The sequence below is a fragment of the Muscardinus avellanarius genome, assembly GCF_963383645.1.
Source record: "Muscardinus avellanarius genome assembly, chromosome: 1".
Taxonomy (NCBI): Eukaryota; Metazoa; Chordata; class Mammalia; order Rodentia; family Gliridae; genus Muscardinus; species Muscardinus avellanarius.
In genome coordinates, this window is record NC_137786.1 from 186,723,687 (window position 1) to 186,738,363 (window position 14,677).

At 49.4% G+C, this 14,677-nt stretch overlaps 1 protein-coding gene across 2 annotated transcripts in view; it reads right to left on the reverse strand.

Moving 5' to 3' along the window:
* Positions 1–1,164: 1,164 nt before the first annotated feature.
* GALNT18 (polypeptide N-acetylgalactosaminyltransferase 18) overlaps positions 1,165–14,677 on the reverse strand; it is a gene marked incomplete at both ends in the record, with an annotated part of 326,966 nt that continues 313,453 nt past the window's right edge. For both annotated transcript variants that reach the window (XM_080707751.1, XM_080707750.1), the window contains one exon: positions 1,165–1,311. In XM_080707751.1, coding sequence (XP_080563877.1) covers positions 1,165–1,311 — 147 coding nt within the window. The remainder of the gene's footprint in view (positions 1,312–14,677) is intronic.

The window sequence follows — 14,677 nt, forward strand, 5'->3', positions numbered from 1 at the left end:
TGGAGCCATGAGTGGTGGGTGACATCATGTCTACCCATAAATATATGTAAGACCCCTGACCCCCAGTACCTCAGAATTGACCTAATTTGGAAATAGTCTTTATGGAGGAAATCAAGTGAAAGTTGCTCCCCACCAATAGACGATTGGTGTTCTTATAGAGATGGGAAATCTGGACATGAGAGATAGACATACACAGAGGGTGGACACTGAAGACACAGGGAGAGGATGGCCAGCTATAAGCCACATTTTCTCAAAGCCCTTAGAAAGAGCCAGCCCTGTCAACACCTTGCTGTGGGACTTCTAGCCTCCAGAAGAGTGAAATCCCAATTTTCTGGAGTTTGAGCCTCCCAGTGTGCAGTCCTTCCTGACAGTAGTCTTAGGAAACTAAAATGCCGTGATTTATGGAAGAAGCCAAACTACTCTTTGTACCTGGACATAGGCCTGTGTCATTGCCAAGGGCCTGGATGGCAAACGCCTTGGATAGGTGGCTTCAGGAGAGGACAGTGTGGCCTGAAGCCCAGCAGATGATGCTCCAGTGGTCAGTGAGCAAAGGCTGTTGCTTCAGGAATGGAGAACCGAGGCTGTCTTCCAGGGGAACCTGCTGCCAGTAGAGGAGGCGGCAGGACCTTCCCCCTGGGCTGCAGCCTGAGGTCCTAGTGCCCTGCTAGCTGCTTGCTTTTGGCTAATGAAGCTGGTTTGCATGTACAACCCCTTGGGTTCCAAGGTGAATCAATGAGAGTAGACCCAGACAACTGCCTGGGTGTTTAAGGCCTCCTTTCGCAGAGTCCTGAAACAATAAGGGTGAAGGACACTTCTTTGGCTACAAGAAGTCCAAGTTCAGAGGAGCCAGGCATGAATCTCCATGGGGCATCAAATGACCACAAAACCTTTTTCTTAATCAATCATACTTTATTGTCAGTTATAAATATTTTCCATGTGTCCCCTATTTACAGTTGCAAAATAGTTTATGATATTATACCCTCACCCAACACTTGTCATCTTTCTATAAACTCCATGAAAATTGAATAGGAAATAAAAAGCTCTTTGGGGGGCCCACTAACCTGGTTCCCCCAGACTCCAAACACCCCCACGCATACAGCAGGCGACATGTCAGCAGGTGCTACACAGTAGCAAAGGGGTCTTCTGGAGGCGGCTCTGGGCAGGTCAGGACGCCAGGCTCCTCAGGACATTGGTGATGCTCCAGTGCTGACCCGAGCACTTCTGGAGCACCAGCTGGAAGCCGAACTCCATGTCGCTGTTCTCCTGCAGCTCCAGACAGCGCTTGGACTTGCGGTTCTGGATGGGGCCTCCCTAGGAGCCAGGACGGACAGTGGGGTCAGAGGGGATAGAAGGAACTTGGTGAGATTTAGGGAGCCCAGGGGCCAATGGGGGCTGGAGTTAGTCATGTGGCTTGGTGGCCAGCATTCCCATGAAACCTCAGGCTCCCCCATCTCTGATGTTTTCAGTCCCCTAAAGATTGTGTGCCTCAGTTTCCTCACAGTGCCCAAGTTCTTTAAGGACAGAGCTGTCCCTGTCCCAACTTCTGGCTAGTTGGGTGGGCTGTGCACTCTGGTTAGCTCCTACGGGTCCTGCCTGAGACTGGGCCCTGTTCTGAGAAGCCCAGTCCTTCTCACGATCAGCCTCATGATCAGCCTAAATCTGAGCGTCCACGAGGCTGGGTCCTCCTGCTCCTATAGTTCATGTCTGCAGTGGACCTCTGAGGTCATTAGTGCTGGCCTCAATTGAACTAGGCTCTTGAATACTGCCGTTAGGCCATTGGGCTTCCTAGCCCTGGACATGAACGATTTCTCCCATGCTATTGATGTTCCAGAATATTATGTAGCTCTGAATACTGTTTACATCCCAAAGGTTCTTGAAAGAAATGGCGTTCTGCTCCCCAGAGCAGCCCTACAGCATCAAAGATGGGGTCCCCCACCCCCACATTTTGTTTGTAGTAAAGTTCTTGTAGGGATGCTAGCTCTGAGCCTGGACCATCAGCCTGGACTGTCTGAGCATCTCTGTTACCACCAAAGTTATGCCAGATGAATTCAGCTTCCCTGGTAGAAATTTCTGGGGCAGGTGGTGGGTCTGATAAGTGGGCACTGGAGTGTATAGCCAAGCTTACCTTTTCCCCCAGAACCTGCTCTTGTGTTTCCCATGTGGACTCCTCAAGCTCCTCCAATAAGCATGGAGGCCCTTTATGGCCTGGTGCTGGTTTCTCTCTAGCCTCATCTCCGAGTTTGGTGCTGCAGCCACACCAAACTCCTTGCTGCTTTCTCGACCCATCTGCCTTATCGCAGGGCTCCTGGACTTTGAGTAAGCAACATCCTGGGCCTAAGGTCTTTCTCCGTGCTTCTGTGGTGGGCTAAGCCACAGCCATGCTCCAGAGCCCAGGCCTGCTCTACTCCCTCCAGGAAACCTTCTTCTCCAGCTCCCACCCACGCCACCTCCAGTCCACCCAGCTGGCTTGGCCTTCTTCATCCTGGGCCTTCTCCAGCTCACAGGGGGCAGTGCTCCACAGGTGGGCAGGAGATGGCAAACCTCTTCTGTAAGGAAGTTATCCTGAGTCTGCTACAACCGTCTCCATGGCAACCACTGACATCTCAAGAGAACACAGTTCTCCTGACTACACAAGAAACTGGCATTATCAACTACAGTTGAGCATATATATCCTGTGACCCAACAATTTCGTTTCTAGGTTGACATCTGACAGGAATGTGTACACGATGCACATGCACTTAGATGCTTTCTGTAACACGGTGTATATAAGCACTGAGCTGGAAGCAATCCAAATACCAACCAAGAGTAGAATGAATAAATAACTTGTGGTCTATTCAAATAATAGAATACTATACAGCAATGAAAACAAACTAGAGCTTCCCTTGATAAGAATAAATCTCAAAAACACAATGTTGAACACAAAAAAGCCAGACTAAAGAATATATATACATTCTATTTACATAAACTTCCCAAACAGGCAAAACAAAGTCAGGATGGCCATCCCCTCTGGGGAGAAGAGGGTGGGGAGATGATTGGCAGAGGGCAAGATGGCTTTCTGGGGTGCTGGCAGTGGACTATTTCCTGACCTGGGTGTTGGTCACCTAGACATTTGCTTTGTTTTAAATTGAGTTGAATGTGTACTTTGTACCTATTTCTGTATGAATATGTGTTATTCTTCTATAAAAAATAAAGCAAAGATCCCAGCTCCCTTGGAAGGGACATGGAGAAGAAAATGAGAAGCTGGTGGCAGAAGGATGTAAGTGTAGGTGTCAGGAGGGGCTATGGCACGTGTGAGGTGACCCAGCAGATCACTAAAACCTCTTCAGAAGTGTTGGAGGGATCCCCTGCCCTCCACATCCCAGGCCTTTCCCTGGGAGAACAATGACTCGCTGACCCAAAAGCAGAGAGAGAAGAGGAGAGGGGAGGCCAGGCTTTGTGCCCCCCTGGGATCACAGGTGCAGGCTCCGATAGGGCAGAGGATGAAGTGGCCATCAGCTGAAGCTCATTGGGGGCCCTCCATGTTGGAGAAGACGTGAAGGCCAGCCTTCTCTCTTCTGCAGACTGAATAGCCTCTTCACTCCAGCCATGGGGCCGTTCAGCTCTGCTTGGTACCCACAGGGAGGAAGAACTTGCCTTTCCTGCATGACCTTCCTCCCAGTTGCCCCATCTTTGGGGCATTCTCCCCCTTGATCTAAAGTCCTATCTCAGGGGTGTCTACCCTCCTACCTGGGCCTGATGCTCCCCCACTCCTTCCCTTCCACATGCTCTCAGTTGTATGTTTTCCCAGGCTTGACTTTTTCTAGTTCTTTTGTGTGTTTTTCACCCCAGCTGCCCTCCTTTGGACAGGAGCCAGTTATTCTGTGTTGCTCAGAACCGACCACAGAATGAGAGCTGCTGCCTCATATTGGATAATAAACAGGCTTCTTCAACATAGCCCAGGAATCAGTTCAACTGGTGGCCAAACCTTGCTCCTGAACCAAGCTGGGAAGGCCATTGAGGGCACCTTGAGCTGTCCTCTCAGAACCTGAGGTCCACCTTGGGTCTCCATCCTGTGTCTCAAAGGCTGGACTTTTGTAGCCAGAGGCATCCCGTGTGATGCTTTCTCCAGGCAAAACCAGCCCATCTTTCTGTCAGCCCGGGTCTCTACAGCTTCTCTGTCAGCCCTGTGGCCACAAAGCCTGAGCACATCTGACCACCCACACCCAGGCTGGGCCCTGTCATTGCTGTTTATACACAGCCTGGTGGCCAGCCTCCACCTGGTCTCTCCACCAGCCTCACCAGCTAGCTGTCTGTCCTGCTCCAGGAGGCTGGGAGCAGAGCTGAGGCCAGGGGAACTGGAACCATTGTAGCTCTCTAAGTCACAGGATCCACTGGGATCCAGGAGTGAGGGAGGGTGCTGAGCCAGGAAGTTCCAAAGCTGGCCTCCCTTTTCCTTGCCAGCTGTGTGGTCTTGGGTGAGCCTCGCCTCCTTCTGGTTTCTTGTCACAGGAAAATTTATTTCCTGATTCCTGGCAGGATGAGCAGAAGGAATGATGGGAAACTCTTTTCTTTTCTTTCTTTCTTTCTTTCTTTCTTTCTTTCTTTCTTTTTTTTGGTGGTGGTACTGGGGGTAGAACCCAGAGGCTTTCCACCCCCAGGCTATACTCCCAGACCCATTTTATATTTTATTTGGAAACAGGGTCTCACTAAGTTGCTGAGAGCCTCACTAAGTAGCTGAGGCTGGCTTCGAACCTGCACGATCCTCCTGTCTCAGCCTCCCCAGTGCGGGGATTACAAGTGTGCACCACCACGCCCGGCTGGGAAACTCTTTTATCGGCTGTGAAACAGCAAACAGACACAAGACTCTTCAAAGCACCAGTGTGGAGGTCCAGCAAAGGTGCACAGCACACAGAAGGGAGACTGGACCCAGTGTCCTTGCACTGTGCTGGACATGGGGATTCAGGCTGCAAGACACAATCCTCAGGGCCCAGGCCAGGCCTTTCCAGCAGCAAGACAGGAACTGGGAGAAACTGTCCAAGACAGGAGGCCACAGCCTGCTCCTTCTGGCCTGCTGCTCAGTTCAGGAGCATTCCCAGACCCAGCGCCTGCCTTCCTCAGGGACCCTTGCCAAGGCCAAAGAGGAGGGCGGGAGCAGAGGTCTTTGAGAAGCAAAGGGGCCTCCAGAGGCGCAAAGCTGACATTTCCCAGGCCCTACTTCAGGCCTCATGCCCTCAGCACCCTAGAGACAGGAAGTGTGTAATCCTGGGGTAGAAAACACCAATGTGGCCTTCTTAGAAACTGTGGAAGAGATGGATGAAGGCCAAGAAGAGGGCTGGTGGAGGGTGGAAGGCACTCAACCTCAGAGTGGATACCTGGGCCTATCAGGGAGAGCTCCCCCCCGCTGGAGGCGGGAAGAGGACTGCCTTCTAGAATGAGATGAGCAGCCCTGGAGAGCTCCGTGGAAGCAGGAGGAGCCAGCCCGCTTTGGTGCCAGAGCCAGCAGCAGCCACAGCGCACTGTCTCCATCCTCAGATCTCCACCTCTTGCACTCAACAAAGCCCAAGTGCTCACTCCCTCTCTGCAAGAAAATTCCATCACCAAAACTGCAATGAAGCCTCTTTATCCACCACCGATGTCGTCCTGGCGAGCACAGCCCCGTTGGATCAGCTGGTACGGCTAGTCTTGGTCCCTCTCCCAGCAGGCTTTGCTCTGGAGATAACAGTAATAACTGCTAGTGCTCATTCACTGCTTGCCTAGCCACTCACCCTGTTTTTCAGATGCCTGATCTCACAATGTTCCTCATGATAGCCTGGAGAAGTGGAGATGATAGGAATCCCCCTTTTATAGAACTGAAGCTGGAGGCTCAGCAAAGTTGGGAGAATCATGGCAGTAGAACCAAGCTGGGCCGCCCTGGAAGTCTCCCCCTTCCATTGTTCCTTATTAGAATAAGTGGCTATCCCACCCCACAACCATCTGAGATGCAGAGGGCTAGATGAGGAAGCTGGTGGTACTCAATGCTGGGGTAGAGAAAAGCCGCAGTGAGCTTTCAGGGACTGTAAGGGGCCTGATGATAGCTCTCTGCAAAGAGGGAAGTCATTCATCCTTCCATATATCTGATGAGTGTCTACTGTGCACAGCCCAGTTCTAGGCTGCCTGATGCACGAGTGACTAAAAAGAAGAAGATCTTGCTTTTGTGGAGACTAAACTCCAGGAAGAACAAGCAATAAATTCTCTAGCATGACAAGAGGTGATAAAGCTCTGCACAAAACTGTGAAGCTGGAAAGGAGGTTCTGGAGTGTGATATGCAGGGGCAGGAAGCAGTTGTAAGAGGAAGATGCTCAATCCAAGCAGAGACCTGAGCAAAGATGGGAAGGAGAGGAGGGAGCTCAGAGGCTCACCGGGGGAGTCTGTGCTATAGTACAAAGTCCCTCTACTGGGAGCAGGCCTGGGGGGCTCAGGTACCTGTGAAAGAGAGTGTGTGACAGATAAGAGGGAGGAGATGAGAACTGAGAAGTGAGGGTGGGGCTGGCTGGTGGGCCCTCATGGGCCTCTAGACAGACTTGGGCTTCAATGAGTCTCAGGGGCTTATGATCTTCACATCTCACCAAGAAAGGGGCTAACGAACATGTTAGGTAGGGCTTGCTGGGTGCTGTGCTGGGCTAGAGCAGGGGTACTTGTTAGCTGATTCTGTGGCTCCGGGGCTAGGGCTGAATGCAGAGGCCCTGGCCCGCCTGTCCCTCTGTGTGGGGCCCTATCACCCAGTTTACCAGTCCAGTCATCTGAAGTATTTGTGTAATACTTACAACTACAGGATCTGGAAATGCACAATACTTTTAATTAAAGAATTTAAATAAGGGCAATTAAACCTGGCAGGAGAGAAGCCACAGCACACAGGGAGCTTAACCGGAATGGAAACCAAATTAAAAATGGAAGCAACCGTTAAAAAAATCGAAAGTTGAATGTATAGAATTAAGAAGGCTAGAGCAGGGCTCCCAGCCCCCAGGTTTGTCCCTCCCCCTCCACTGCTGGTTCCCTCTGGAATAGTGACTGTGAATGGACTGAACAGAAGCAAAGAACACAGAATTCTTCCCCATCTTTGGCCATGTGACTCCAGAGCAGTCGTGTATTTACACATTTGCAGAAAGAGACGGAGTACTCTGGCGTGCCGTTTGTATCTCGGCAAAGAGGACTGACAGTGTGCATCAGGGCATATGGGAGCCCTGGCCCATGAGCCTGTTGGGTGTGGAGGAACAGACTCCAGTTTATTATACAGCAAAGCACCTCTCTGCCTCAGTTTCCCCAAGTGTGCATCAGAAGCAGCTAGATGTGGAACAGAACCAACTAGTCCTGGGACCATAGGCTGGGTAAGTGGATGCAAGAGTTGGAGTCACTTGGGGGTTGGTGAAACTGCAGATCACTGCCCTTCTGATTTGGGAAATCTGCGATGAGACCCTAACTTGTGCTTTTAAAGTTCCCAGGTGCTGGTCCAGGACCCCTCTTTGAGGACCACAAAGGCGGCACAATCCTCTTCAGGAAAGGCTTCGGCCTGGCACTGTCAACTGCATCCTGAGGGAGGTCTTCTGGAGTACCTGGGCTGAGCTGAGGCTGGTCTCACTTCCAATCAAGATGTTTAGCCAGGCGTGGTGGCGCAGGCTTGTAATCCCCACGCTTGGGAGGTGGAGATAGGAGGATCGCGCTGGTTTGAAGCTAGCCTTGCTGGCTTAAGAGACCCTGTTTCCAAATAAAAATATAAAATAGGTCTGGGAGTGTAGTCCAGAGGTAGAAGGGTTTCCAGGAACCCCAGTACCACCAAAAAAAAAAAAAAAAAAAAAAAAAAAAGACGTTTACCAGAAGGCTGTATGTCTGTCTTGATCCTGTATTCTGCAGACTTCTCTGATTATTTCAGACCTCCCATTCCTTCTTGTTAATTAATTTTCCCTGGGCAAACAGCCCTGTGGGTCTTTGGCTTTAAGCACAGTGAGCTCAGAAGTTTCCAGGTTAAGTAGTTAATGATTAGTAATCAAATACTTCAAAGCATGGGTGGGATTTTAGGGCTAGTTAAAGAAACCCCAAGATTAAATCTTTTTGTAGAGTAAAATGGTCTTCCTGCATTATGAATATTCAACACCCAATTTATTCAATAAGCACTTGGGTGTTTTCTTTCTTAAAAGAGACTCACCTGGGCCTGAGTAAGACTCTAGCTTTGGCTTGGGAATTGCAGGGTAGAGTTGAGTAATCACAAAATCAAATGCAAAAGGATGGTTGGAGAGGGGTTATGGAGACAGTGGGATGGCCAGAGAGAAGGCATGGAACCATCCCATTCACACACACCTGAGACTGAATCTCAAATTACCACTGCAGCAGCCAAGACAAAATCACCACGGCATGCTGGTCTACAGCACGGACCCCAGAGGCAGAATTCCCAGGTCTGACTTTGCACAAATACTTAATCTCTCTGTGCCTTGATTTCCTCATCTGTGAAACAGAGATAATTTTAGTGGTTGACATGGTTACTTAGTAATATTTATAAAACAGAAAACAGAGTAATATCTGGCAGAAAGTAAATACCATATAGATGTTTAATTTTTTAAAATTTTAGCCCAGGCGCATTCCAACTCTAAGCTACTCCTCTAGCCTTTTTTATTTTGAAACAGGTTCTCACTAAGTTGCTGAGGCTGTCCTCACACCTGCAATCCTCCTGACTCAGCCTCCCAAGTACTGGGATTCCAGGTGTGTACCACCACACCCAGATAGATATTCAATAAATACTTAAAATCTCATCCAGTTCTAGGCCAAGGGAAGCTTGAGCCTTTGCACCTGTGGGATCTCTGTGGGAAGAGGAAGAGGAGGAGAAAAGTGCTGACCTCCATAAACAAAAATACCTAAGACAATACCCAGGGCTTAAACAAAGCTTTGTCAGTCTCTCAAAATGGGACAATTCCACACTGGCCCCTTCCTAACACATGGAAATGAAAAGCTGTTTTATTTCAGAGCCATAGTGAAATACCTTATTACAGCCTTTTCTTTTTCAGCACAAAAGGTTCTGGAAGTTTGACTTGCTGACAGCTTGGGGATTGGAGCGGGAGAAAGTCAAGGATTCCTCCCTGCGTGAGGGGGAATTCTTTGGCAGGATTAGTGGTGCTCCTTGGGAAATGTGCTCTGCAAATAGGTTTGTTGTTGAGTGGGTTACTCATCTTGCGTCAAATGATCAAATTAGACTCTGCAAGCCAGAGCCCACAGTCCCTCGGCAGGCAGGCGTGGCTCTGGCTCTGCTCTCCCCCAGGCCATCTCCCACACGCCCCAGACCTCCACTTTCCTGGCCTTCACAGACATCTCTGTTGCCATCTGTGATATTCTGCTCTTGTAAAATGCACATACGCTTCTCTGGAATGAAGCAATCACGGGCCCGAGACACGGTGACTGTCCTGTGTGTCCTTAGACTCCCAGATGGGCCTTGTCAACATTTTCACTAGGGAACCCAGAGTCGGGAGATGGCAAGGAACACAGCCTGAATATCTCATCATTTTGTTAAATCCTCCTGATTTTAAAAAAAAATTCTTACAAAGTTGAACTTCTACTCCATAGACTATGTATATCTACTTAGTATAAAATATTTCCATCTCCTTCTCCCATTTCTGAAGTTACAGAAATACATTTTAGATTTCTTTTTGTTGCTGCTGTTTAGCAGTGTGCATGCATCTGAGAGCAGCCAAGGAAGGTAGGATTTGGTTTGTCTTTTAACTTCCTACAAGCCTCGCTTAAGACCTGACACACAGGAGGCCTTTAGTTAAGACTTGTAAAAATCTTTTAAAAAAGGATTCCCTCATTTGATCAATGGCACACTGGGCAAGGGCCTCCTCTTACCCAGGCTTTCCACTTAGTGGTAGAGAAGGCAGGAGGGTACATCTGCCCTCCAGACTAAAGGCTGATGGAGGTGAGGGGCACAGGGTAGAAAAATGGACAAGTGATGCTGTGAGGTGTGACGCTGAGCCTCATCCAAGGGTTCAGCTCCTTCTCCAACTCACAACTCTTGGATGAAGGCTGGCTCGATGGGCTTCTAAGATGGAAAGCAACCCTCCTCCTGGCTTGCAGTATAACTTTAAGAGTTTAGAATTACAGAATTTCACAGTTGGCAAGCCCTTCAAACCCTCCAGTGCAACTCCATTGAGAGCTGTGTGCCTCTGATGGCTTGCTGATGATCTTGGAGCACAGCCCCTCCCTGGACTGGCAACTTCATGTGCAGCTCTGACGATGAGGAGGCAGCTCTGTGCACAGTCCTCTGGGTGCCCTCAGAGGGACATGGGACAAGCCTGCTCAACCTTGCAGAAAGCTTTTCCTAGGAGGTAGAGCTGAGCCCTTCTGAGGGCTTTCTGGTTGTTAGCAGTCCTGTCCCACTGTGCATTCAAGCATCTAGGTAGACTGTGAGAAGTTGTAGCTCAAAGGACACACATTTTGACAACAGCCTTCCTAGGGAAAGAATCCCTTCAGTGAACAGGGGGCTCTAGCCTTTGCTTAGCCATTCAGAGTCATGGAAGGGGTCAGGGGTGAGGGGCTGTCCATTGCTGGACTCCATGGTGTCCTGCCACAAAGTTCTCCTCTGTAGGAACCTAGTTTCTGCCTCCTCCGTCTCCCTCTACTGCTCTGGGGCCCATTGACCAAATGCCTCTTTCCCTAACAATGCATTACCACATTCCAGAATTTCCCAAATTCCAACGAGAAGGGGACTCTCAGAAGCCTGAAAGACATATACCTAATGGATGTGAATTTATAATTTTAGTAGGTAGTTGGTGTTGGAAACACTTTCATGTAGGGAGAGTCACAAGCTAGAAAAATCAAGGAAGGCAACAACTATTTCCTCTCATGTGGATGAGGTATCATCATGTGCTGGTATGGGACAGGTGTAGTTCCTGAGAGGGACAGCTCTGGCTGCCCACTAACTGCTCTCGAAACCCAGAGCTGGGCCACATGGTACTGGATTAACACCCCCCAGTGGCCATCATTTAATCTATCACTGTATCCAACAGGCCACTGAAATGTCTCTTGAAGTCCTGGGTGCTGCCTGGCTTCATCCCCATGGTACCCAGTCCTCTCATCTCTACTGAGGATGACAGGACAACCTCCCCCCCTGGCTTGCTTTCCAGCCTCCAGCTCTTTTCTTTCCAATCCACTCAGCATGCTGCTGTCAGGGAATCTGCTATGGTCTAGATATGGTTTATGGGTTAGAGACTGCATCCTCAAGTGTGGCAGTGTTGGAGTGGTGGGACCTTTAAAAGTCAGGGCCTAGTGGGAGGTCCTTAGGTCATTGGAGACATGGCTTTCTTGAAGGTTTAAGGTGGCTACCTGGGGACCCTGAGTGAGTTCTCCCAAGAGCAAGTTGCTGTAAAAGAATTTTCGCAACTCAGTGAGACCCTGTTTCAAAAAAATGAAATAAAAAAATAAAAGAAATAAAAGAAAGAATTTGCATCCTGAGTCATACTCTAGCTTCCAGTCTCAAGATGTGCTCTCTTCCACACACATACAATCTCCCTGTCTCTCACCATGGAGACACTGTCCTCCAAGAGGCTGTCACCAGACCTGAGCCAATGCTAGGATCATACCCTTAAACTTCCAGAACTGTGGACTAAATAAGCATTTTTTATAAGTACCCAGCTTCAAGTATTTTGTTATAGTCATGAAAATGGGCCAATATAGAAGTCTACTGCCTAAGAACTCTCCTATCCCCTCCCTTTGCTTTAAAGTGAGGTCCAAACTTTTTAGAGTGGCTTTAACAAGCCCCACCACCTACCCCCATCCCAATTCTTAGCTTCTCTCTCCTGCATGTCTATTACAAACTCTAAATTCCACCCACATCAAACAGTGTATTCATATTCCTCAAATATGCTCTGCCCTTTCATACTTTTACCCAGACAGAGCCTCTATTTGGGATAATCTTCTTCCCTTCTATTCCTGGGAACTGTCTCTACAAACTTTAAGATCCAGATAAAACAAGTCATGCACGCGGAGCCATCCCTGAATTCTGCAGACGGAGCCGGTCACCCCGGGCTCCCAGGACACTGCACACGCCTCTGTTTCTGCTCTCATCACCTGGTCTGTTGTGTGTTTACATGCCCATGAGCTCCTTGAGGGCAGAGGCTGTGCCTGATTCATATCTGCTCCCTCCTGCCAAACGCCGGTGCTCAATAAATGTTTGATGAATGACTGAAGGAAAGAATGTGCATCATCAGAAAATTGCTCATCAGAGTCCTGCACATCAGCATTGCCAGGAGATGTTTTCATCAAATGTGGCTTCTTGATGTCAGTACATAATGCTGCCCTGGTTCAGTCAGAAGCATTGGAAATTCAGAAGAGTTTGTCAGGGTTACAGGAAAGGCATTTTATTTGTTAAACAGAGAATCAGGGTAGGAGATGTAATACTAAGATATGCCAATGTGTATCTTTTTTTTATAGGAGAAACTGGAGAATCACACTCAGATTATTTTGAAATTAATTCAGTCTGTGTGTCTGTGGAGCTTAAATGTGGTCCTCAGGAGAGTAAATAACGTATAATGTGAAACCAGAAAGGAGACATGAAATGTACCCAGTAAAAGCTCCTTCTAGAACATTCTAGGTGGTAGGACCCATATATCATTTGCAAAGATTAAAACATGTTGCAAGAAAATTAGCCCAAGCATGAGACTAATCATTGCAGAGGCTCCAGGCCTCTTCTTTCTTGTCAACAGTGACTCCTCATCAATGAGTTCTTGAGGACGATTCCAGACCGCTTGATTAATATTGATCGTTTTGCATTAAGCAAAAATTGCGCATATGTTAATTATTAAATATCAAATGAGAGTGACTGCTCTGGGTTTGCAAATTAGGAATTAAAAACTCTTACGTCTACACAGTTCCCTTCGGTAGAAGGATCAAAGATGTGGCTGCCAAAGCTCTCTAGAAGTTTTAATTAGACATATGCTGAAGTGGCTGAAAATGCCCAGACTCCAGAGCACCACACACCAGCTCTGTTGGTTGCTACATCCACTCAAGAGGAATTTTGGGGGCTTCCTGTTCAAGGCCTTGCCCTGAGATGAGGGAAGGATCAAGCTTAGCTTGGGGATGTGTTTGCCTCAAGGCCACGGCTCGCAGACAGACAGGGCTCTGTTTCCCTGCTGATTCCAGAGCCTCTGGAGGAGCGAGGCCTCTGAAGGGGCTGGTTCATAGATTCCCAAACTTTTTGGCTTACTGTCCCCCTTTTTAGAAAAATATTACTCAGCATCCCCCAGGCATTTCTGCCACCCCCTTATTTTATTCAATGTCCCCATTTGCACCTGAGGCTATTACTACCCCCCCCCCCATATCATTCCAGCATCCCTCATCCCACTCCACCCCAGGGGTGTAACTGCCCAACTTTGGGAATCTATAGGCTGGGTACTTACTTCCATTAGGAATACTCATATCTGGATGACACTGAGTCCCCAGAGCCTCACATATGCAGCTGGGCAGTAACTTCCAGCCAGAGGCCACTGTCCACCCTCCTCTGCCAGTGAAGCAGAGTGGCCCTCTCGCCCATCGCAGGACTCCTAGTCACACTGTCACATGCCCAGCCACACCACTGAAGCCCACGCTCCTTGGTCAGCCTCAGACCTTTCCTGAGAGCTGGCCTAGGTGTCGGTGCAGGCCCCGGAGCTGGGTCATGGTGGAGAGGGAGGAGAGGATGGCTAAATTTCAAACTGCCTTTCATCCTCCTCTCAAGTGTGCACTGTATCTTTTCCTTTCCAGAATCTTCTCCTTTACTTCAGCTCCATAATCTCTAACCAAAGCCCCAAAGCCCAACTTTCAAAAGCCCAGATCTCACCATGCACTATAGCTGCAGTTCCTCACTGTTCACAGAACCAAGTCTACCAGTCCCTGCGGCCTCCCAGTGTCCCTTTCAGGCTCTTCCCTGGTGGCCCCCGCCATGCCCTCAGGATTCCATCACACCTATCAGAGCGCCCCATGCGGCCTGGGCTCTGACGTGTTGCTACCTCTGTACCCTTCCCTCTCCGAGGCATGTCCTTCCCTTCTTCTAAATGGAGTGGGCTCCTGCACACGACGAACAGTTCCAGCTAAGTCCTCTGTTTTCTGAGAAGCCACCAGATCTGACCAGTTCATACACAGCCACCAACTACCAGTACTATGCCACTCACAGCCCCAGGAGGAAGCTGAACCCAGAGGCCCAGCAGGCCTGGGTGAAGGCAGGGGGAGTGACCTCCATAAACCTTTCACCACTTTGCCCTGGTGAAGTCAGCCCTGCTCACACCCGGACCTGGTGTGTCCCTTCTTCCACCATGGTCCCCAGGCTGCAAACCTGCACCAGGCTCCAGCCAGGACATGCCCAGCACTCTCCCTGATCCACACCACAAGGCCTCCCTCTGCCTCTCAGCCTGAAGGAGGCAAGGGGATCTGGTGCCCCTCTGGGCCAGAAACCTACAGGGAAAAGTAACAAGAGCTCAGCCAGGCACAGCGCAGCTCAGCAACCGGCTGCGGTGGCGACCCTGGGGATTCAATATGAGAGGAAGGTGAGAGGGGACACAGCCCGATCTCTACACCCCAGCCTCCACCCCAGCCTTCTTCCAGAGGGCCACTTCCCCTCCGTTCCCACGATGAGAAGCAGAAGGGATTTGAGATGTTCTGTGGTTGACAGCCGACAGGAGCATCTTGGACATTTTACTTTTCTTCTCTG